Source organism: Semicossyphus pulcher, unplaced genomic scaffold (genome assembly GCF_022749685.1).
Source record: "Semicossyphus pulcher isolate SPU_LCO1_2020_fin unplaced genomic scaffold, fSemPul1.0.p SCAF_5, whole genome shotgun sequence".
Lineage (NCBI taxonomy): Eukaryota > Metazoa > Chordata > Actinopteri > Labriformes > Labridae > Semicossyphus > Semicossyphus pulcher.
Window position 1 is genome coordinate 14,950,685 of NW_027211726.1, and position 25,808 is coordinate 14,976,492.

A 25,808-nucleotide genomic window follows, 5' to 3' on the forward strand; every position below is an offset into this window, starting at 1 on the left:
CCTCTGCGGGGCCTGCGCGGACGCAGCGAGAACCCTGAAATTCATTATGCGTTTAAAACCTTTATTTATTTCCGCATAACCTACATACTCTCACCGGGAGGGCCAAAGCGGAGAAAAGAAACGACGACGGGCCATCTCTTTCGGAAAATAAAGCCTATACAATCACGTTATATTTCTGTCGGAGGGGGATACTGTTGAGAAAGTGAAGATTGTGATATATATTAAGAAAAATGTCCGGTGAGAGAAACCGCAGGTCGCTGGCTTTCCGAGGAGGTGGATTAGCTGGGTTAACGGGCTCCAGCGGTATCGGCGGGGGGAACTGTAACAGCTGGGAGGCCCCGGCCTGTCAAGACCGACAATTTAACGGGAACAGGCCGGATCAAGAGGAGGACCGGGATCTGGGGGCTAAAGGATCATCGCAGAAGAGAGTGGAGGGCGCTGGGTCTGTCAGCGACAGCACGGAACCCGAGGCGGAGGAGGAAGAGGACCCGGAAGGGGGAAGCTCGGCAGCCGGGGACGGAGACGATCGTGTCGGCTCTGGGGAAGGGGAGGACGGGTCCAGGGAGGGGGATAGCTTGACAGCGGGGAACGGTCCCAACAACGTCGACGGTCAGGAGTCGGGAAGCGGAGCGACAGAAGGCGAGACGGGAACCAGGAAATCTGGGGTAGAGATGAGACCGCAGACGCTGCTTCAGAAACACTCATTATTTCAGGCTTCGTGGTTGCAAGAGTTTCCATGGCTTAAATTCTGCCAAGAGACGGGACTCATGTCCTGCTCTTGGTGTCACAACATTGCCACTAAAAACAGCGACGAGCTTGTTAAAGGCAGTCGAAACTACAAACGGGCCTTGCTGCTGAGACATCACCTGTCTTCTGAACACGGGAGAAATGACCCAACCAAACAGGTAACGATAGCTCGAGTCCATGACGGTTACTTACGTAGTGTTAATACCTGTCACACACACAACATACGTTGTAACTGTTTTAAATGTCACTTATAACAGTTTTGACAACTTTAAAACACAATGAAAGCGAAAATAGGCCACTACCTAAGCTTCACAATCCCTCTCCTGACTGATTAGCATCAGACTGCTAACCTGAGCTAACCACTAGCTTAGCCAAATAGCCGCTTGTAGCATTACTGTCTATCCGGAGGTAGGTGGCCAGTGACGGCAGTGGAAAGCCCCCTTGCCAGGCTAATGTCGTCCAACTGAGTTATTGTATGGGAAAGCACAGTGAACCACGTTTCTGTGTGAGTGATACGAATTGGATCTGATTAAGTTAACTTCTTAAATTTGAGTCTCTGTGCCCTAAACCTAACCATTAAGTCAGGTTACTCGCACAAACCTGCTCCAGTATGACACCTGCTAGCTACTCACTCACCGGAGGCAGTTTCTCTAAAGGGAGGATTAACTGCATGTCACAAATGACTGTTAATCATTTTGAACTGATAAAATTAATTAACAATTTCAGTGGAAGTGTTTCGGAATACTTTTTTTTAGATATACTCTGTACAGTATACCCTTTTGTTGCATCAGCAGCTGTCTTGATTGCTAGCTTGCTAGAGGTCACACAATGGCAAGAAAAGCTCGACCCTATCAGCCTTTGGGGAACCGCACCCCTTCCCCACCCCCCGCCTCCTGGCCTCTCAAGCAGTTCTGCTGGCTCGCAGTCCCGGGTGACCTCTGGCGCATTTCTTCCTCCTCCACCTCCTCCTCCCTTTGGGGAGCTAAATTAGAGGCATTGTGCTAGAATGACCCCCCAAAATCCATAGTTGGTGTCACTTGCAGGGCTGGACAAGAGGAGGAGGAGAGTAAATCATGTCGCCCACAGCCTGACAGCTTGCCCGGCCCAAATGCAGCCTTTGGAATAGGCATGAATGAGTGAAATAGATGTCAGTAAATAGAATGACACGGCATCACTTGACCCTGTCATCCACATATTTTTGGATTAATGGGCTCCAGTGTTCCACCTTTGGGGCACATCATATGATGAAGGCCCCATCCTGAAGACAAGAGACAATCCTTACTGGTTTAATTTAAAATCAAGACGATGTGGTCCACCTAAGCTTAAGATCGGTATATTGGCTCCTGGCTGTATCACTTCATTGAATTCAAGTCACCGAACCAGTTTTTATATTAAGTCAGCTACATCTTTATTGATGCACATGACGCCTTTTATTGGTTCATTATTTTTACTGCGGTGTAAGCTTCATTTCTAGGTGCCTCAGAGATCTCATAAAACAGTGGGTGCGTATTTCCACGAACCTGATTTCAAAGGGCATTTTTTAACCAGCAGTCCTATGTTTAAAAAAAACATAATGTTCCTTGTGCGTTGCCAGATCCGACTCTTATTCTGACAATGGTCTTAGCTGTCAGGGGAATTGAGAGCGGGGTGCTATTTGACTCTAATATGTGCGAGAAGAGGATTGCGCTACTACATTTAGTTCCTTCCTTTGCACACGCAATCACTAATCAGAATGACTTAAAGTGATCCACTAACTTGTATCTCTAATTGGTAAGGAGAGGAGTAGGAGTGGATTAGGGGCTTGGTGTGGCTTTTCCCTAGCAACAAGGACCCCAGACACTATACTGAGAGGTTATCCAGGCCACATCCTTATGTAGAACAGAGCTGGGAACATACAGTCCCATTCCTGCGCTATTGGAAATGAAAATTAGATCATTATTTTACTGCTTTGAGATTATGTTTTCCTCCTATAAGGACTCTCCTTTGAACAAAACTGTAATCTTCATGTATACAGTGTTGCTGAAATAACAAGCAGCAGTGTATATTAAGCAGGGAGCATTGTGAAGCAGTACATTAAAGGGGAATTATGGTGTTACGAGGCAACCTCTTGTTCTATTCACCCATTCCTGACGTTAGTCAGGCCTCCGCTGCATTCGTTAAAGCTAACTCAATTAGCCATAGCACACCAGGGCAGCTGTGGTGAATGTGGGTCTCCTTGGAGAAGGGGTCCGTTGTCCTTAATTATCTAGATGCTGCTCAGATTGTTCCCTAAGCTCACTGGCAAAGGTTAAGAGGCAAAAGCAAACCCTTGGTTCCCTTAGATATGAATGTGGGATCTATAAGTCATTTTCATTAAGTAGGAACATTTTTTCCTTTGTTCACAAATTGGAAAAGGTTATGTGTTAAAGCCACAGTGGATGTCACTGAGGGAATTCTTGTCGTCGCCACGTACAGAGGCTCCATTATCCTACACAACACAGAGGTACATTTTGTAAATGGTACATGAAGATAGTGACGTCTGCTTTTTTGGTTTCTTAGTCTCTTTTTGGTTATTTAATCGTAAAACAAGTATAAGTTCATTTTCCATCCAGAATTCAGACGCATGCTTAGAAAAATCCTGCAAAATCCAAATAACATTCGACCCAGGCCAGGATGAGCCTCATCAAGCCACAGCAGACGATCCACTTTGCCCCATTAAGTCTGACAGCCGAACAAATGTTTTACCTGAGCTGTGTTGGTCTAAAAGGGGTGTAAGATAAGATAACACTGTATTGATCCCCAGGGGGGCTGTAGAGATACGGGGGACCCATACAAGTTCTTTCACCCCCTTGTTTTAGTGCAGACAAACACCACACTCATTGTTTAAACTGAGTCTCCCCGACTGTGGAAGGGGACCCACCCATCGCAGCCTTGTGTCTGCTGGATAGATGGGACTTTATTGGGGGCCACAGGTCAGGGGAATGGGGTGGAGTGGAGCCAGAGGGAGAATTCTTCTTGTTGAATCCACCACTGACTCTACCCTCGTTTTCTCCCACCCCCCTTTTTGCCTCTTCTGTCAGAGCATTGTTAGGAGGCCGGGAGACACTCGGTACAGCCCTCCCACACCTTGGGCCAAACACACACAGCGGTATTGTTCCGGCATCTGGGGACAGACGGGTTGAGTGAGGAGGGGGGTACAGTGGATGTAGGGAGTTAGTAAAGGACCGCTGGAGATGGCCTCAGGGCTGGGCTGGTCATGGGATTTGCTTGATGGTTGGTCGGTGGGTGGGGGGATAGATGAGTAAGGAGATGGAGGCAAACGTGTGCGTGAAAGGTAAACAAAAACTGGCTCCAGTGGGTCATTATGTCGCATGGGGAGAGCGCTGTATCACACGATCTGTTAGGGTTGTGTCTGACTGCCAATGTGTCTGAGCTTGAATCTATGAGCATCTTGGTTTGTTTAATCCGTCTGTAAATCAAGTTTTATTGGACATTCACTGTAGATTTTGAAGCATGTTAGACTCAGATCAAAGGATTTTCTTGCACTCTTCTTCTGCCTTTTATTCTTCCACCTCTCGTCTCTGGCTCAAACAAAAAGCGAGCCACGTCATGACTGGGGGGGGGGGGTTGATATTGTCCCCACATTCTCTCTTGGCTCAGGCGGGTTTTGCCTCCAGCATCTGCTGTGCAGGGTTGGTCTGCTGGTTCTCTAAGCTCCCCGCTCACACGTGGCACATCTGGGGAAAGGATGATGCTGCTGATGAGGCCAGTATGGAGCAACTTATCCAGTACCAGGCTGTCCTAGCCTGACTCCAAAAAGCACGCACACGTATCATATCAGAACTTCTGGGCAAAGTCTTACCTCTCTGGCCCGTTGCCTTGCTATGTGTAATGGATAAAAGCTGTGGGGAGTCATGGGGTTCAGGGGTGGGAGGGCTTGTGAGTTGCAATGATAACAGTTCTACAAATTCCCAGGTACTAGAAGTCTGAGGGTTGTGCAGAGAAACAGAGTAAATATGCTTGAAATACCGTGAATATCACTGTGTCCTGACTGCATGTGTGTTTAAGGTATTTATGCTGCAGGCTGCTAAATATGATTAATCTTCAGCTGGATGAAAGCTTGTTAGGTTGTCAAAAGCGGAGAGTGTTAAGGTGAGTTCAGGCAGAAAGCAAAGCTAATATTCACTGTAGAGCGCGTGTCCATCTGTCCCCGGGGAGTGGCAGCTTCAATGTAACTAGCAAGTCAAAAGCAGCTTTCCCACTGGTCAAAAAACCCACTAACACCCAGATTTTTTGCTTAATGTGAAAAGCATTCAAACCCGGGTCAAGTGACTCTGCAGTAGACCCGGTTAATTATCGCCTCGGCTCCTGATGGGAACACAAAAACTGTGCCGACACCAGTCTCCGCCCCCTTTCCGGCGCGGTGCTATGCTCGGTCCGTCTCCGTCCGAGCCGCGCTCGAACATCGTTCCAAATTTGTCTGCGCCGAATCTGATACACAGACTCTAATGCAATCACAGGATCTGTCTTTTGCGACACAGCATCAAGTGTATTTTTACTCCAGTTAATTTTATTTAAAATTTCAATTATTTTGTCAAGTGTCAAGGGCCATCTAGTGTATAAGTTCCCTTTGCTTTAAGTCTGAACACATTTAAGACAAAAGTCTGCGAGCACCTTCGGTCTCACTCGGAAGCACATCCAACCCCTGCTGCCATTGCACTCCTGCCCTTCCCCACATCAATATATTCCCCCCTGTACTCAACATGATGACCGTTCTCCTTCAGAAGCTTTGATGTGTATATCAGGAATAATTTTCCTCCGCTCTCGCCGTCCTCTTCACCTCGCCCACATGCGCCCTGGCTCCTTTCTATGGGAGATGCTGTGTAATAAGAGAGTGAGTGCCGAGCCCTTTCACAAAGACCCACAGTGAGTGGACAATGAGCCTCGGGGAGAGCATGGACCATTGTGAAGGCTAAAATGGGGTGACCCAACTCCTTCTCTCTTTCGCTCTCTTCTCCCCGGCCCCCCTCTGCTCCACATTTCCTCCTCCGTCCTTTTTCTCGAGGCTCAAGGTCTCGCTCTCTCAATCTCTGCCTCGCGCTCTCGCCCGCCTTCTTTGTGCGTGTGTTATCAGGCTTTTCTCCTTTATGCTCCCACCATTTCTCATCTTCTTTTCACACTTTTATTAAATCTGTTTCTTTTTTTTTTCTCTCCATCAGAACTCAATTTATATTTCTGCTCTTTTATTCTATTATTTTCTGTCCTCTTATTTCTCCCAGCCTGCAGAGTACGTGCACTTTCCCCCCCTCTCTATCCGTCCCTCATTCTGCCTCTCATTTCATCCCATCCCATCTCTCCATCTCTCCCCCTCCAGCTGTGGCGGAGGATGATAAGCCCCCCTATACTATCCTGTGTGCCCAGGCTGCCCTGGACAAGAGCTGCAGTGTGGAGGGAGCGGGGGTGGGGGTGGGGGCTGGGTGGGGACCTCAGAGAAATGGATTTAATCTGAATTACTCGAGCTGAAGCCCCAGCTGTGTGTATGTGTAGGCAGCTTGGTCTGTGTGTGTGTGTGTGTGCGCGGAAGAGATGGTGGTGGGCGGGGGCAAAAATGCAGGGCTCGAGCAATGTGAATTATTCTGGATTAGGACATCTGCTGTGCAATTCTAAAATGAGCTGGAGATGTATGCTGCTGCAAGTGTGCGTGTGCAGTATAATGTAGATTTGGCACATGCTGAGTGTTTTTGTATTTAAGATTGGGACGTGTTTGTCAATGTGCACAAGAGTCGAGCCATGTATTTGTGCACATGCAGAGAGTTTACATGTACTCCCCTCTCCTTTGCTCCGTACCAGGCTGGCCCTTCGCCCTGTTAAGAGGGGGCAGGGGAGGGGAGCGGGGCTGTTAAAGGGTGGTTCTATGCCTCTGCCAGTTCCTCTCCAATCCCACAGCCACAACTATCCTGCTTTGGACACTTGTCGGCCCTCCTCCAGCTCTCATTGTGGTCTGTTTTGCATATAGCTGCTACATTAAAAAGAGAAAATTGTACTGCACAAACTGAACGGGTGCAAAATCTTAACTTTTGTGCATCTACTTTCCGATGCAGTGATAGATAAGAAGGGGCATGCATAATCATTTAAAAAAACATCTTCTAAAACTAGGACATTGTCTGGTTCTACTGCAAGAGAGGTCTAATAGGTTTAAACGTGTCCTCCTGGCAAAGAAGAAGCGTCAATAAAAGATCCACAAAGATGTTTTTCAATGCATAAAAAGCAGGAGATTGATGGATTATGTCTGTTGCGTTTCTCTTAGTTGTTGTTTGGTGGTGTATTTTTTTCGTGTTGCCTCGGATGGCTGAGAAAAATGCCGGTGCAAAGTGCAGCACAGCATAAAAATAATTTAATAGGGTTGAGTGTTTAATCAATCTGAAATGTAAACAGTAAGCGTACGATTTGCAGCAGCTCCATTTAGCACAGGTTTCTTTAAAGGTTCACTGGGTTCTCAGAATGCATTCTGGGAAATGTAGGATATATTTTTATTAATATGTAAATAAGAGAGAACTATCAACAACATGGCTTGTGGAAATAACCTAACATTGGAGTTTTATAATTATGGGCTGCATCACTCCGTCTGAATACTTGAAGGTAAAATGCTCTGACTATAAAATAACGCTGTTAGTTTGCTTGTTTAATAGAGGAAAGGGAGGGATCATTGCACAATGTAATACGACCCATGCCTAAAAGTAAACACTCCTTTCATTGCCTCTTTCCCACCTCCTCCATAACAGAAGCCTGTCAAACCTGTTTCACCCCTCGGGCAGGTGTGTCTGTGTCACGCCGGGAACCCCTGAGGGTGTATGTCTGTGTGACAGAGTTACAGGAAAGGAAAATGTGTTTCTGTATAAGTGCCCGCAAATCATGTGTAATAATGTTTCCCTTTCTTCCTCTCTGTCACTTAAAAGGAGCTGGTGAGGCCCTCAGACAACGCCAGCCCCTCCACTATCAGCTCAGAGGAAGACTACCGCAACAAGCCCAACGAGAACTCCTACTGTTACCAGCTCCTCCAGGAGCTGGACAAGCAGCGCAAAAGTGGCATCCTCTGTGACGTCAACATAGTTGTCTCGGGCCAGGTGTTCCGCGCACACAAGAACATCCTGGTGGCGGGCAGCCGCTACTTCAAGACCCTCTACTGTCTGACCAAGGGCGAGGCCCAGGACCAGGCCACGGTCACGCACCTGGATGTCGCTGCTGGGCAGGGCTTCTCGGTTATCCTCGACTTCCTCTACTCCGGGAATCTGCTGCTCACAAGCCAAAATGCCATAGAGGTGATGTCTGTAGCTAGTTACCTCCAGATGACAGAAGTTGTACAATCGTGTAGGGCTTTCATAAAGGATGCCCTGAATATCAGCATCAAGCAGGAGGCCCCTGATTCAGTGGTGGTGGACTACAACAAGAGGCAGATGGTGGCCAAAGAGGGACAGAGAGGGTCGGACCGGAAGCCCAGCAACTTCTGGGCCACGAGCATCCTGTCAAAGCTGTCGATCAAGGCAAGCAACAACCAAGGAAAGGAGCCAATGGAAGAAGACGAGGAGGGCGGCAGGGTGAAGGAGGAGAGCAGCGACATAGAGGTGACAGTGGTCGGGAGTGAGGGCTGTGCCCTGATGACCCCCGGGGCCTCTGGTAACTGGCCCCACCACAACGACAACTCGTCCGATTCAGCAGAGACCAATGAGACGCGGGCAGCGAGCGGCCAGGTGTTCGTCTGGAACGAGCCAGCCACAGGTGGCGCCGTGGGAGCGCCCGCAACAATAAAGCGAGAAGCGCCGGACGCTGCGGCTGGAAGCGGACGGAGGAAAAAACAGACGACCACGCGGCGGTTCGTGTACAACTTTCCACCCGAGCCTGAAGAGGGATTCGACGAGGGGATGTTCATCCAGCCCTCGGCCTCCTACCCCCGAGAGGACTTCTCCTCCCTCTCTGAAAACGCTGGTATGAGACACATTTAAACACACCTCACACACTCTCCACCCCGAATCCTTCCCCCTATAATGCATGTAGAGCTTTCACCGTTGACTCATGAATTTCTTACTCGTATTAGTCACGCTGTGCACTCGCTTTATGTAAAGGGAGAGGCTCACTTTTTAGGAGAGGTGCATGCAGAACATTTGTGACCAAAGGATGACGTACAGTAAACTATATTATGATACAATAGCCGGGGCCTTTGTGTTGCATTGTATACAGCACTGCAGACAACTGGTTCCACAGGTAGCCTCTCGTGCAGCACGGCCTGGGTCATGCAGAACGGTTGGCCCTTTGTACTTGTCTCTATGTGCATCCCTGCTTTAAGGTGCAATCATATTATTTTGTCAAACATTGTCTAAAGCTACAGCTAGTTGGAGACTTAAAATAACCAGTGCCAGTTATGTCAGGTAGCATCATAAGCTAGCCTCAGACCTCTCTGCCGCCTTCTTACATGAATCAAAAGATGCTCAAGCACATCCAGACGCAGCATCGAGTATTTAAGATGTTTTCTACATTATTTTATAGAAATGTATTTATTTAATTTTTACTTGTATATTTGTACTTGCATGTATTTATAATTCATTTTGGTTAGTTTGATCAATGCTAGTCCCCACACCATGAATTTGTAATGATTTACCCACCAGGAGGGTCAGTGGGTTTGTGGAGGATAACCCTATTGGTCACGTGACTTTTGCACTACATCAGATCGGACTATTGTTACTTCAGGGGCAGCACTGCCTCATTTCTATAACTGATCTCTCACCATATAATGGCCATGTCACACACATGATCACCATAGCGATTCAGTGCTAACAAGCTAAGCCGTGGCTCCCCGCAGTGGGAAACACCATCAACAGTTTTCATGATCCAGTCATTGATCGCATCACAAAAAGCACGCGTTTTCAGCTTTCAATCAATGTCCTCCTGCTGCACCTAACAGCAGGGAGGCTTTCTTATCATGCTTTTAACCTGCCGTGCACAGCCAACAAGGAAGTCACTTCAACCTGTGATGTGCACTAATCACAGCAAGCAGGGGGCTTAGGAGAGATACGCCCACCTGGAGGGCTTTCTTGCCACATCACTGCTCAGACTTGTCCTGTTTCGTAGCGATTCGGATCAGTGTGTTGAAATGTTTTATACTAGAAAATAATAAAATATTTCGATTAAGTAGGAGAGAATTTTATCCTACATTAGCTTTTAAACCCACACTATGTGCACGGTTGGTAAAATCACTGAAGGAGTGAAAGCTACTTAAAAGGTCAAAGAGGATTCAGTCAATTAATTTCCAAATCTTGCTCGTGAAAACTTTTGCACTCCTCCTCCTCTTTTTTCTTTTCACCGTTTGACTACTTCCTCTTTCTGTCCCTTTTAATCTACCCATCCATCCTATCCACACACAGCGAAGCACTCTTCTAATCTCTTCCCTCAGCTCCAGCCTTCTCCTTCTGTCGGCCCCATTAAGCGCGGCACTCCATGTAACCATAATGATATCACATATTAAGTGGAGTGGTATGGACGGGCGGAGGGGGGGGGATGTGTGAGGCACAAAGTGTGTAGAAAGAGAGAGAGAGAGAGCTACATTTTGTGTGAGAGAGAGAGGAGCCTGCCCTAATGCAGGGGAAACATTTCTTCCCCCAGGCCTCCCTAAATGCACTCCGATGCTCTTAGTGCCTTCGACTCCTCGTAGGGCTCTTTTTAATGTGTGCACGAAGTGATCCGGGGTGTTGTTACAGCGCAGAGAGACGCTCGCTTAAAAACCGAGTTTGTCCGCATGCATATGCGCTAACTCTCCAACCTTCTTCTCTCCGTGTCTCAGTTTCCAAATAAAGGTATGTAAGACTTCAAGTAGACAGTTAGTCACAGTAAAAGCTCTTAAGGCAAATGTTTACACCTTTTTGTGTTCAACAGTCCATTAACGTCGATCAGTAGAGTTCTGTAAGGTCTTAAAATTCAGATTTATGTCTTGTAGACATGATTACTAAAACATAACCGAGTCCTGACAGTCACATCACTTATTAAAGCTGTCAACAACATTAGCTAGCTGTACCTGATGGATGTGCCATTATTTAACGTGTGATAGATGGTGTCAGGCAGAAACGTGCAGTGACAGGTGAACGGAAAGGAGGCCCTTTTGTGTGCTTGTAGCATATTAAGACTAGAGATAGACCGATATGTTTTTTTCAGGGCCGATACCGATACCGATTATTCATAGTCAAGGAGGCCGATAACCGTTATTTGGAGCCGATATTCATTTGCAGTAAAAGTTAAAATATTGGCGTCAAAATTTTGAATAATACAAACTCCAACTTTGTTTAAATGCCTTTAAGCATATGTTTATTAAACCAACAAACAAAAAGCGCAGGGAGTTCCCAGGGTCAGCAGCATCTCTTATAAAGTTAACTGAAAATTTAAATGTTTATAAAGTAAATAAAACAAAGTTAAATTAAATTAGCAAAGAAATTAACTCTTATCGGCCATAAGATTTATATAAAAAAAAAAAGCCAATGCCGATATGCGTCAAAATGCCGATAATCAGCCCGGCCGATAATCGGTCTATCCCTAATTAAGACTAAGATCATTCTATATTGATCCCCAGAGGGGACAATCAGGTGTAACAACAGCTCAAGACAAAGTACCAAGAAGGTAAATACAAATAGATAACATAAATTAAATAAAATAAGAGGTATACGAAAGTGACTTAAGTGACAGTTATGGGATAAAGTGACATGTATGGGTAATAGCAGCTCATTTAGCAGTATGAAATAATACAGTACGATATGAGGTATAATATAGTACAATATAAGGTGCAGTATAAAAGTGGCAATAAAATGCAGTATGTATAATATGGAATATTAAGTGAGTAGTAAAAAAGTAATATGAAGCAATAATATGGAATAATAGTATAATAATAATATAGTATAATATAATGCACGGTATGTGTTTATCAATAATAATGATACTGATAATAATAGGAATATAATAATGAATATTACAGCAGTAAAGACAGAATATCAGATGTAATATGGTTGTACAATACAGAATGTACAGTATGTTCTACTGTACAATATGACTATATGTATGCTAGAATGTAATTTGCTACATAATAATAACAACAGTAACAGTAATAATAATATGTAATATAGTGCAGCATTATATGATTAAGATATACTCCATATTACATATAAAGTATATAGTATACATTAAAAGTCAGTGACCTCATGCTGTCGCGTGTTTTCAGTTCCCATAGTAACAAACGTGCTTTCCACACAGATTCTCAGTTCCCTTTAAAGACGCTTTCTCAAACTGTTTCCTGAAGTGATCAAGTTTTGTTTTGTTGTGCTTTCGGAGAGAGCCGAGTTTGTACTTCAGAAATGTTGTGGCAGTTAAGTTTTGACTGACTGTGGTTTCTGGAGATTTTCAGATAAGGGATTTCTTTCTTTCTACTTTTACTATGTCAATCTGTTTAGACAAGGCGAGACAGGCTTAGGGGACAAACAGAGAAGGGAACGTGTCTGACATGAAACCACTTAAAATCAAGTTCATGATCATTATTATGTGTGTAAATTAATGTGATGAGTTGTCATGTTTATATAATATTGTATTATGTAATTTCAAACTTTTATATACTCTTGAAAGGACATTGAGGTTTCCCTCATTTCCAATGCCCGTGGAGATTACAGCCACAACAATAGATCAATAAAAATCAATGAAAACAGTTACAATGTGACACACGGTGGCTGGAAATGAAAGTCCTGACCTCTGCTAGAGAGAGAAGAACTTTAATCCTCAGAGTGTATTGAGGGGCTTTCCATGAGTTAGGGGCATCAGCGGCAAATGCCAAGGGACTTAAAGAACGAGCCAATCAGTAGAGCGAGTCATGTATGTATGTTCTCCAATTTCAACCCAACTCAAGTTTGTGATGCAAGGAGGTAGCTTCCCAATCAGGGCTGTGAAAATGTTGTTTGTTGCGCCTCTCTTCAAGAGAAGAACCTTCTCGTAAAGGACACGGGGACGAGCTCCATATCTGTCACCAGTTTCACTTCTCTCCTCCATCTCTTACATATTTCCACTGAAGTTGCAGAAGAAGATGAAATGTGCCATTTATAGTCACATAGTCATTTGTCAGAGGTTTCAGTTTGTGTCTGAGGTTCCCACAGTCTCTCTCTGCTTTTGGGGCCTGATCACCCTCTCGCTACATAAAGTGTCCATTTGTTGTGGCTCGCTCCGGATATGCGTGTCACATGACGCCTAAAATGTTAGCTACGCTTTACTGAAATATTGCTTTACAAGGGAAAGAAGAGAATCCGTAGAATTATTAGTCATGTCTGCTGTGGGCTATTAGATTATTCTATTAGGTTGTTGATAGTCATGCAGAAGAGACAAAGACGGGTTTATAGTTTTGCCCGTGGGCACGAAAAGACGATCCAAAACCCATCTTCTGTTTGTGAGCCGCCCTCCCTCTTTTTCCTTCTCTCTCTCTCTGTAACTATACATCCCTCCTAGTGGTCGTCTGCTTGTGTATTTCTGTCCGAGCCTATGAGCAGTCACCCACCAACGTTTGGCTGTCCCAGTTTCCCACAGTGATGTCACTCGTCTGGCTTTCATTTCGCTTCAGTTTGATCTGTGCGGTCATGCCCCAAACACAGTCGCCCAAATTCTGTTCTTCTTTCTGCTTCATTGTTCGTTATCCCCTTTTAAAAAGCTGTGCCTTCTTTTTGGACCGTTTTCTCTTTTTTAAAGAGTTTGTTCGACTAATATCCTGATTAGGGCTGCGACTAACAGTTATTGTCTTTAATAATTAATTTGCTGATTGTTTTCTGGACTAATCTGGTCTTTAAAATGAACAAAAGAGCCTGTCACAGTTCCTAGTTTTACCTAGATTCCATCCATTATCTATACCGCTTAACCTGTTCAGGGTCGCAGGGAGCTGGAGCCAATCCCAGCTGTCATTGGGTGAAGGGCGGGGTTACACCCTGGACTGGTCGCCAGTCAATCACAGGGCTGACACATAGAGACAGACAACCTTTCGCACTCACACCTATGGGCAATTTGGAGTCACCAATTAACCTTACAAGCATGTCTTTGGAGCCGGAGACCCCGAAGGCAACCCACGCATGCACGAGGAGAACATGCAAACTCCGCCCACCTTGCCCAAACCGGGGTTTGAACCAGTGACCTTCTAGCTGTGAGGCAACAGCGCTTACCCCTGCACCACTGTGCAGCCCCTTTTTACAAACAAGCAACATTAAATTAATAACGTAAAAATTAGAAGTGAAAAGCAGAAAATATTCACATTTGCAAAGCTGGAACCATCAAAAAATATGCTACATTAAATATTTGCTTATGTAATTATGATTACATTATTATCAAATACTTGCAGATTAACTTTATCTTGTTCAACTCTTCAATTCATCTTGATTTACCGTAATATCTGGAATATAAGTCGCACCGGGATATAAGAAGCAGTCTGTTTTTGGGGGGTATCCCAGAGGGAAAAAAGGTTTTCTATAGCTATACATTAATAGAAACATGTATACATGTTACCATGACAACTACCATGTTGAGTTTGCACTCCTGCTAACTAGCGGTGCTGTAGCTGAGCTCAGCCTACGTTAACACTGATAATTGTAAGGGTGGCGGCTACACTGGCGATCACGACGGCACATGCTTTATAACGTAACGCAATAAAATACCTCTCTGCATTTTATACTGGTATTTTGGTCGCGCCGATATAAAGGACGCAGCCCACTTTTTAGATTTTAAAGAAATGTATTAAAGGTGCTGAAAGTGAAGGTTGGTTTCAGTGACAGACGAGCAGACAGCAACAAGAAGTTCTTCTGTGACGCTGAGCCCACAGCCAACCCTCTTGGCCATTATATTCTTCTCCAAACAAGACTGTTGGATTGTTTAAAGGGAGGGTGCTGCACTCAGACACACAGAGCAGGTGAAATAAATTTGCATACACACAGGTCTCTGTCGGAGCACACAACCGCACACCCACAATAGCCCCCTGCCTAGTCCCTGCGAGGTGCAAAGCCGCCAGGGGCCGTCCCTCCCCTCCCTAATCCACTCTAATGCAGCGGGGCTGTCCTCACTATTCCAAATATTGACCCAGGGAGAATGAACACACACACACACACACACACACACAGGGGCGTGTCTTTAATGGGCTCTAAGCCCTGATGCTGGAGGAACCGGACACACACACACACACACACACACACACACACACACACACAGGTGCTCTAATACAAAAGCAGAGTGTAAGCCGAGCCGGTGTGAGGACTCTACTCTCGTTCTCTAATTAACCCCCTCCCTGCCGGAGCCTGGGTTAGCTTGTTGCTCTGGCCTGGGGGTCCGGTTTGTTGGGTGTTGGGTGTTGGGTGGTGGGTGGGTGGGGGGGGCACGGTGCTTTACATATAGTAGGGTCCTGTGTGTGTTTGTTTGCCTGTGTTGTTAACTGAAACTCCCATTGTTTCACGTGGGGGGTAGTTAGGTGTGTACACGAGACGTCGTGAGGTGTACACCCCCCCCAGGCTCTCAACCACCTCTCTTCTCTCTCTTTCTCCCTCTCGCTCCTCTTGTCCTCCTCCCCCCCTCTCTCCCTCCCTCCCCTCCTCTTTCCCAGAGCTGGCCAATCAGATCCAGTATAGCATCATCCAAGACATACAGCAAGGGGAGTCATGGGAGAATGGTAAGACGCAGCACTCTGTAGACTACGGCTAAAGAACGGGCTGCTCCAGTCACTTAAATGCATCTAGAGTGTGAGCAGTCAGTCAGAGAGAAGTCAAACACACTTTTTATTCCTCAGTGTGTTCTTTTTGAACACTTCTTTCCCATAATGCAATGCACAAATGCAACAGGAAGAGGGTCACAGCTGGACATATTTTAAACTAATTATTGATGGTGGTAAGAAGAACTTTGTAACACCCAGGAAAACCAAAACTGTTGCACTTATTTGGCATGAAGATGCAGTTTAATTGACACACAGACGTTTTAATTCCATGTATGTGTAATAATGGACGACGAATATTCTTAAAGCCATAAAGTAGGGCCGTTGCGTTGAAGGAATTAGTGCTATATAAAGAACGGTGCGTTAAGCTTTTTCACTCCCAAATGTTGCCAAACTGCCGTAGTTAGAGTTGCGACCAGCGCAGCTTCCATTGTTTCCTGCTAAAAGACAATAGCTGTGTCTCAATTCAGGGGCTGCATCCTGCGGAGGACGCAGGCTACGAAGGATGAGACATTCATAGCCTGCGTAGGCCGCTCAGGCTAATGAGACGGTCTGGCGTACGGACGATTTCATATTTGCATCACCAGGTGTTCCCACCTTTTACCCTTGCATCACCAAACGCCGCTAATGTTGCCTAGCAACAGGCAGCTAGCTGGCTAACTAGCTATTATAACTCCCGCAACGTAACCTGTTGTTTTAATTTGCTTCAAGGCCCCTTTGTTTGTGTCACAAGCTGTTCGATTAAGTTGAAACCAAAAACTTTTATTTTATAAAAGTGTATTCCTCGGCCGCTTAAGAGTCCACCATGGCGTTTGAATTGGCGCACAATGAATCTCGGGATATGTTGGGCCATGAAGGATGCACCCGATGGATCCTTCATGGCCCGGGAAAAGGAGGACAGCCTTGGTCGCGCTGCTGTGACGCAATCGGCCTTGAATTGTGCAGCCCCTGAAGACTGAAACTCCACAGCATCAAATAATAAACATCTGGCCGGTAAATTCCGCCTCTAATTCTTGTTTTCATTTTGAAATGATTAAATATTCAATACACACATGTTGTGAATAACAAACCTCTCCTCATGAAAAAGTACATGACTTTATTAGTTGTGTGGATCAGCTTGTCAATAATGCGATATTGTAACAAACACTTACAGCGAGAGCTCGACTCCAATGTCTGCATTAATGGCTCGTTGCTCTTCCATAGGGTGATACTCTGCTGTGTACCTCTCTCTCTCTCACACACACACACACACACCCCATGAATACACAGGTGACCTGCTTCTCATCAACCCTCCCTCCTCCTCCCCCTAGCAACCTGCCCTGACAACGTCTCTGTTGTGTGCTCCCTGACTCAAACAAAAGGCTCGGCCCTGTCCCCCCCCCTCCACCACTCTCTCAACCAGACCAGCGCTCTGTGTGGAGCCTTTATAATCAATGGATTGCTTATTTATTTGTACGGCCAGCTGTCCTTTATGGATCAATAGCATAAACACCTAGAGAGGGTTAATGAAAACAGTGATGGTGTCTTGATTTCTTGCTTTACATGCCTGCCACAGTTATCAGCTGTATACCTGCAGAATAACAGCGAAGTTCTGCAGCAAACTTTCACTAAAGAAGCTTTTTGTTTACATCAGTTTGTGGTCTCTCTAATGGTTCCCGCATCCTAACTCAGTGATTTCATAAACAGGATATTGGCTCCTGACTCGCCCTCTCTCATTAGAGGATCTATAGATGCAAATGTAGCTTTTATGAGCGTTGCCTTGTTGCATCTCTAGTTTGTTCAACTTCACTCAAATAACAAACTGTAGCTGTTATAAGATTGAAAGCAATAAATCAGCTGTCACACTAATGTCACTAAATCTGTCTCCTGCTGACCTTGTCTTCCTCTCTGTCTCCTTCCAGGCGAGTCCTCACACCTAGCCCTCAATAAGCTCAAGTGCCCCCACTGTAACTACATCGCCAAGCACCGGCGCACGCTCAAGAGGCACCTGATCATCCACTCGGGCGTGCGCTCCTTCAGCTGCGACATCTGTGGCAAGCTGTTCACCCGCCGTGAGCACGTAAAGAGACATTCCCTGGTGAGTCCGCATATGCACAGTCTCCTCTCCACCGTGTGATGTGCGTCCGCCATCTTCTGCCAAACGCTACACGAGCGCGTTGGCCACCCTCACGTCTTGGCACCACGCTTCTTTGTTTGTGTCTGGCAGCTTTCTGCTCAAAGGGAGGGAATGCAGGAAGATATGTTTTTGGCTACTGTATCTTTTTTGTGATGTAGGGAGTATTTTGGAGTCTCTCACAAAGTGGTACAAAACAAGAGGATTAGTGACATCAGCTTACATTACTACAGTGTTAGAGCCAGTTTTTACTGACCCACATTTGCTATAAAAAAAGAGGCATATCTTGTAACTGTATTATATTTGATTTCTTGCCCCATAGTTAATATTTAGATTTTAGATTTAGCCAACAGAGGCTACCTGTAGCCATTTTTACACTGTGGATCCGCCTCAGCGCCGTAACGAGGCTCCGCCGTCATGCAGCCTTTGCCATTCCGCCCTGCTTGCTGGGCGCTGCTTTCGCCTCTTTTACTACCTCAGATGCCGGCTCAGAGGCGGAATGACGCCGCCACACCGTCTGCCTCTGTGCGTTTTACATAGAAGACAGAATGTAACGGGCGTAATAATCCCGGCAGCAAATAAGGGGCTTACGAGGGTTGTATCCGTCTTCTCCTCTCACACTCAGCAAGAAAACAAATAAGGCTGTGAACAGTGAATTCAAACATCAAATAGTGACTAACCTGACTTGGCTAATCTCCTCCCCCCTCTCCCCTCGTCTCTCCACCCCTCTTACAGGTGCATAAGAAAGACAAAAAGTACAAGTGCATGGTGTGCAAGAAGATCTTCATGCTCGCGGCCAGCGTCGGTATCCGCCACGGCTCGCGGCGCTACGGCGTGTGCGCCGACTGCGCCGACTCACACCAGGCCACTCAGGAGGGCATGGAGGGCATGGAGTTTCCTCGAGACGAAGATTTCGAGGGCGAGGAGGGGGAGGACCTGGAGGGAGAGGAACCCACCGACAACGACCAATCAAACTGGGGTGAGAGCAACGCTGGTGCCGCCCCGGAGGAGGACTAAGAATTTTAACAAGCTTGAGAAACAAATAAAAAAAGTTGATGTTTAATATATATGTATACAAAAACTAGCTGGTAAACAATCAACTCCAAAGTGCTATCAAACCTTGAGGTTACTTAATTGTGCAAGTATATGACAAAGAGATGGATTTTAAAAAAGCTTTGGTAGAATGGGAACTCCAAGATGTACAGATTTTATTATTGTTCACATGTGTCCAACTCTGGGCCCAGCGCCCTCCAGAGAAACATCCTAACATGAATAATATGATGAATCAGGTTTTTGGTGATGTATGTTTATTTCCTGTTTTTCGGGGGGAGTCGGGCGGGGTAGTTTTTGAGTTGGGGTAGGCCAATCATCTAAAAAAAAAGCGAGATGTTAATTATTTAATTTATGAAGAGAGCTTATTATGGTCTTATCAAATGCTATAATTTTATTTCTATTGTTCGTGTCTGCAGGCAGAGGCGCAGCGCGAGCTGCAGCTTCCTGCACAGTCTGAAAGTATATTGCTTGGTGCTTGTACACAGAAGAAGAGCATTATTGTCCACAGGAAGATTTGAACTTGCTCTGTAGATCGTGTTTAGATGCGCTAAATATTATTATATTATTCTTTTCTAATTTTTTTTTTCTTTCCCTGCACAAATCTTGGAACCAAAAAATCTGTTTTGTGACTCTAATGTATCGCAGCCATATTTATGATTAATTTAAGAGGGCTGTGGTATTGTGCCAAACAGACCGCACACCAAGGTGAAGCAGGAACAAAAACTACTGAATACGCTTTAAAAGAGAAAACAGACAACGTGAGGTTTTTTTTTTTGCTAAGCGGGAAAAATATGGATTAAAGAAAAAAAAAAAAAGTACAAGGGGAAATGTTATTGCTAGCTTTATACAAATCACGGCGTCACAGTAACACTTTATTATTATTAAACAAAAGCATTTGACTTTCACTTAAAGCTTGAATTTTGCCAAATGATGAAACGTTTGGTGCTGTAATGCTTGTCGCAGAATACTGGACCTACAGGCTATATATGATGTTTATAATCATAAAGCTTAAACTGACTCAGTTATATGTAATCAGCTCGTACTATAGAACACTGTTGTGCTACGGCGACTATCAGGTATGCTTTGCCATTGTTTTTAAGCTTCTATTTTATTTAATGCACACACACACACACACACACACACACACACATACCATTTTGTAGAACTACCGGCAGTACTTGTAATTGACATTTTGAGGACCTACATCAATACCTGTATACGTTTGTTTATATTTGGTACTGAGTTAATATTTGACAGTTTATATTTGAAATCACTTGAACGGCGTTTTTTAAGTGGAAAGACGTGCGATGAATCATGACGTGTGACGTTTTAAGTCTGAGAGAACTCCATTTTTCATGTAATAGGTAAACAACATGTCATCGGTAATTAATTTGATGTTTTTATTTGTAATAATTTTTTAGGTCTGCCAGGTAGAAAAACACTTTGTTCCGCAGAAAGTGAAGCTCTATGGCGCCTCATAGACATGCACTTAAGTTTGTGTTCATGAAAATAATTTCCTTTTTGTGTTTCTTCGCTTTTCGTCCCGAAAGCGGGTCTGAATGGAACTATATAAAAACTGTTGTCTTTCTTCCAATGAGCAACTTTTTTATTAGACTCTTTGTTTTTTTTTTTTGTTATTTAATATTATATATATATTGACTCCAAAATGCAATCAAGACTGTTAATTTCTATTTGTCCAACCAAAATTGTTGTTTTTAATTATTGTTGAGATATAATGTATGAGAAAAAGCCAGGTGGAAACTTGCTTAGTGTAGAGAATCCTTGCTCGTGTCTGTAATTGTTGAGATTTTTTAACTGTGTCGATGCTACAGAATCATTCACTTTACCCTAGATGCATATTTCGTTTTAATTTTGACTTCTCCACCGATGTCTCCTTTCTACCTTTGTTCTTTCATTAAGCACATATTTTGTAAAGAAACACGGATTGTTTGCGGGTCGAAACCTTGGAACAGCAGTATCTGTTCATATGCAGTGGATCATAAACAGTATGTACTGAAGTGCTGATGATACAGAAGGCGTGTCACTTCCCTTTACTCTCAGTGGAAGAAGATATATTTTAAGTCATAGAGATATTCTGCCTCTTCGTGTCACTTTTACCTTCAAATCACTGTGGGAGGGATTATATTACATATATATATGTCGAGAATATATAAGATAAATATATATATATGAAGAATATATTATTTAACTAGTGGATTTAAGTAATGGAACACATTGACAGTCAAGCTGCCCGGCGCGGTGGTTTATTTCCATGAACTTTAACCTTCCGTTTCCTCTCTCTGTTCACGCTGTGTGTGCTCGTTCATCACGCCATCCTGTCGTCTTGTTTGTTCTTTTGATACTATTTACCATCCTACTGATTTTACTGTAATGAATGAAACTCAAAACTACGATGTATCATTTTACATTTTATGCTGTATTTGTTATATGGACAAAAAAAAAAAAACAAACAAAGCAAAAAACACTACAGATGTCAAGCAGAGGTTTTTTTTCCCCAGCTGTATTTTTTTACGCTGTCGCAGATGGTTGTATTTTTCAATTTCTCTCGAACTTTAACAGTGATGCAAAACTCGGGCCGCGCCTCAGTGCCCTCTGAACACAAAGCAAATTCAGGTTACTCTTTTTACGTTTTTATCAAAGGTTTTCAAAGATGGAACTACATTCTCCTTTTTTCTGTCTGAATTGTACTACTGTTCCTCTCTATACTACATTTTAAGAATAAAACTTTGATATTGCTTTAACCTTTTTGTCCACTCTTTGTCCCTGTAGTGCATCTGTGGCTCTTTTGGTGACGGTCAGAACGAATGTATTTCTGCTTGTAAAGAAGAAACAAAGATATCTATTTAAGAACAGGAGCACCAAACTAGGGATAGACTGATAATCGGCCAGGCCAGCATTTTGACGCATATCGGCGTCAGCCTTTCTTTTTAAAATTTTTTTTTTTTTTTTTAATCCGACGGCCGATAAGAGATCAATTTAAAACTGGGTTATTTTGGCTCTGATGCATATGCTTAAAGGCATTTAAACAAAGTTCAGTGTTGGAGTTTGTATTATTCAAAATTTTGACGCCAATATTTTCAATTTTACTGCAAATGAATATCGGCTTCAAATATCGGTTATCGGCCTCCTTGACTACTAATAATCGGTAATCGGTATCGGCCCTGAAAAAACCATATCGGTCTATCTCTACACCAAACTATTTCTTTTCAGGATAGCCCAAAGAAATGGAGCTCAGATATGAACCAGTCTTTGATTACCTTTACTTCATTCTATCTATAAAACTGACGACACATTAGTACAAGCTGGACCCATTCTCTCAGCTGGACACATTTCTCTTATTCAACACCCTCCATGATGGTTTAATCGGCATGTTTTTGGGCTGAATCTAATCCTTTTTAAATGTTCCATCAAATTGTTGATTCGTTTCTTGATTACTGATTAGCTGTTTGATCTATGAATGTCAGAAAATGTCAGCCTAACAATGCCCTCAAATGTCTTATTTGTCTACACCCTCCAGATATTCAGTTAACAGTCATAGAGGAGTGAAGACACCAGGAAGGGAAAGATTCATCTTTAAGTGGGTAGAAGTAGAGAATTTTTTTTAAGCCTTTATTATATAGCTAAAGCTAAAGACATACTGGAAATGTGGGGAGGAGAGAGTGGGGGATAACATGCACCAAATGATGAGCAGACCGAGAGTCGAACCCGTGAGCTGTGCGTGGCGGACTGCTCTACCAGCTGAGCTGACCAGCTAAACTTAATAACTAATTTCTCAAAGGGCTGCACGGTGGTGCAGTGGTTCATGCTGTCGCCTCACAGCTAGAAGGTTCCTGGTTTGAATCCCAGTTCAGACATCGTGTAGAGATTGCATGTTCCCTCCGGCTTCCTCCCACAGTCCAAAGGCATGCTCGTGAGGTTCATTGGTGAATTTCCCGTAGGTGTGAATGCGAGCATGAAAGGTTCTCTCTGTGTCAGCCCTGTGATTGACAGGTGATCAGTCCAGAGTGTGACCCCGCCTCTCTGAAGAGGATAAGCCCTGTAGATAATTATCAATGTGAGAATAGATTTTATAGTGGAGAACTAATTGATGAATAGTTACATATTTGATGTTGATCCTCGCCCATGCTCTAAGGATGTACGTTTAATTTTACTGTTGTTCTTTGAATTGTTATTAGATTTGCCCATTTGACCAAAACAGACTTCTTCCGTCTTCAGTTGTCACGTGCAAAATGTTTGAGTCAACCTTTCAGTATGACATGCGCACTTCAGCTAAAAAAAAAGTAACATAATAACTTCGTCAGATTTTATTGAAAACGATCAAACTCAGGTTCGATAAACAGGTACAGTCAGAAACTAAAACGCTCCTTTTGAGGAAGAAAAAGACACAGGAGGAAAATATTTTTGTCCTCTTCAGTGATCCAATAACCTTAAATGTTTCTACATTTCGCCACTTAATCCTGTAAAATCTGATTTACTCTCTCGACAGTCGCTCAGGAACGCTGATCTCTTTATTCCGTTATCATAGCAGAGATGAATAACCAGGAGCTCAGCCGCTATCTGCTGCCACCTGCTGGTAACACATCAGACTTCTCTGCTGACACCAGGGGGCAGCACCTCGCCTCACATCTCCTCCTGCACAGTCAAACCCTCCACACGCTGCATGCACTGCCCCAGATATTTAGTGGGAGCTCTAATGGAAGTATTGATCCGTGCATTGATGAAAAACGGGGCTGCTGACACCGGGGTTGTGATTGTGGTTTTGCCTGTGCAATAAAGTGAATGTGATTTGTTTTGATGTGTAAATCCTGGAGTACAAGCTAGGATATGATCCTGGCTTAGATTTTGGTCTAATTCTATTGTTTGTAAATATGTTATATAAGCTACATATGTTTAAATAGAGACAAAAAAAGGCTTGTGGTAAAAAACTTCAAATTAATCCCGTCTGACTTTCTCTTGCATTCTTACATTCAGGGACATACAGTGAATCCTTTGTGCTTCTCTCAGGTAGTCGTGTAAACACACATTTATTGCGTGAAATCTCTGTTGAAAGACAAGATCTTCCTTTTCCTAAGCGTGCATGAAAAGCAGATTTAAAACCTGGGCATGCAGGTTTGTCAGACAGGATGTAAAGTTTGATCGAAGTATCTGCAGTTTCATCTAATTTAATCTAAAAGGAGCCGATTCAGCTCTGAGACCGAAACAAATGCAAAGAATGCATTAAAGTACAATCTACTGATGTGTTCGTCACACTGATTTTGTCTGGTACACGCTGTACTTTAAGTTTAAACAAGCCTCCGTTTATGTTTATCTCCTCGTGGGCATGAGCGCTGCAGAGTGTGTGTGTACAGTCATCAAACATTGGCCTTGTGGGCGAACCACACACTGCTCTATTCTTTTCTGTGTGTGTGTGTGTGTGTGTGTGTGTGTGTGTGTGCACGAGCCTCCTTCCCATTCACAGGCCCTTTGTGTGGGTGTCTGTCAGCAGTGTTGTCTGCAGGCAGGCCCCCATTGTGTTGAACCACTGCTCCTTATTGACTCAGGGCCCCCGGCGCTCCGTGTTCCCATGGCCCCCCAGCCACGGCGGACGGAAGGCTGAAACCGGAGCCCCGGAGCTGGGGAGAGTTTGTTTGCACTCCCCTTTCTCTCCCTGGTGCTCCTGGAGCAAAATGTGTGTGCGTGTGTGTGAGTGTGTGTGGTGGGTTGGACATTAAAAATGTAAGGTGCAAAGCAGGTAATCATGTGGTCACAGCTGCAGCAGTTAAAAGGGGACCCCCAAGTGTCACACACTGCATGGTTATGAAGCGTGTGTGTGCGTGCGTGAGGTGTGTGCGTTGGCACTCAGAGGTCAAACAGAGAGCAAACATTAATGGAGAAGATTATTCTCTGATCGCTATTATCTCCTCTGTGACCTGCTGTGACCTCACACTGGTGTCGAGACAAATCTGGTTCTCATGCACAAAGTGTTCCCAGCAGGACGGCTGAACGCTGCGCTGCACGTGGCCCCGTTTACGCTGCAGACTTAAACGCGGACTTTGATGTAAAAGAGCAACAGTTTGTATAATTAAACATGGACAAGAAAACTTTTTGTGACGTCTGTTCTGATTAATCTTTCTCATTGTCCTACCGTTAAAAGAAGCGATACATAAAGTTTTTTTGTAATTTTTTTTATGGAGATCTTGAAAAAGTTGCACGCTTTAGACAACATATTTGACTGAAAACCTGCTTTATAAACTGGGTTTTAATCGGCCAGCAAGTTCTTAAGAAAGACCATGGTGCATCATGGGAAATGTAGGATTTAGTGTCTTTGGAGCTACTTTGTTATACTACATCAATGACGTAATTTTAACCAGTTTTTAACGGTTAACCGCTTTAAACGTACAGAAAAAACATGTGAAGCATAAAGGTGTTTTATTTTGTAACCATGGAGTGGAAGAACGTAGCTATGTATCAAATAAATGTTTTTCTTTTCAAAATAAAAGTCTAAATGTTCATGAATTTATTTAACCTTGCAATGCGGATGGATTTTTTTATACTTTCATGGCAGTGTGCAGAAACATTTTCATAAAAATATTTTTAAAATATCTAATTACTGCCAAATTAATTCTGTATGTGAACAAGATAAAGTAAAACACTTTCAAAATAAAGCGAAAACTGTGTTTTTGACCTGCCACTTTAAACCATTTATGCCAATAAATGTTAAACATTTTCTCATTTTTATTGCTGCGTTTCGTGTGATTTTTAAAAAGTACAGTGACCTGACCCCGCCAAAATAAGAGTTCAGCCTGACCTTCACTCTATATGAAGGGAGAAAAAAGTGCTTCTCAGGGTGTTTGTGGGGGTGGAAATGTTTCATCCATCCATCCCTCCATCCGGCTGTGTGTACAATAGAGCTTGGGGCAGCAGAGTGTGTGTGTGTGTGTGTGTGTGTGTTCATGGCAAGAGACACACACACACAAACATACACAGTGTTGGCCTGGCGGGCTGTGTGAACCTGGCAGGGGCACACAAACAAACACAAACACACACACACACACACACACGGGAAGCATCATTACCATGTGAAAACGAAAGGGCAATTAAGATGTGGAGAGTTTACTGGCTTGTGGTGTGGTGGCCTCTCTTCTGTCCTTTTCTTTTCAGCCGCGC

At 44.1% G+C, this 25,808-nt stretch overlaps 1 protein-coding gene across 2 annotated transcripts; it reads left to right on the forward strand.

Annotated features, from left to right (window-relative positions):
• zbtb10 (zinc finger and BTB domain containing 10) lies at positions 1–21,403 on the forward strand. 2 transcript variants are annotated; one of them, XM_069681682.1, is made up of 5 exons: positions 1–905; positions 7,683–8,709; positions 15,371–15,436; positions 17,377–17,552; positions 18,324–21,403. In XM_069681682.1, the coding sequence occupies exons 1-5, from the start codon at positions 231–233 to the stop codon at positions 18,603–18,605; spliced, it is 2,226 nt and encodes a 741-aa protein (XP_069537783.1). In that variant the 5' UTR covers positions 1–230; the 3' UTR covers positions 18,606–21,403. The 2 variants fall into 2 exon arrangements, with proteins under 2 accessions (XP_069537783.1, XP_069537785.1); XM_069681684.1 differs by lacking the exon at positions 15,371–15,436.
• The last annotated feature ends 4,405 nt before the right edge of the window (positions 21,404–25,808 follow it).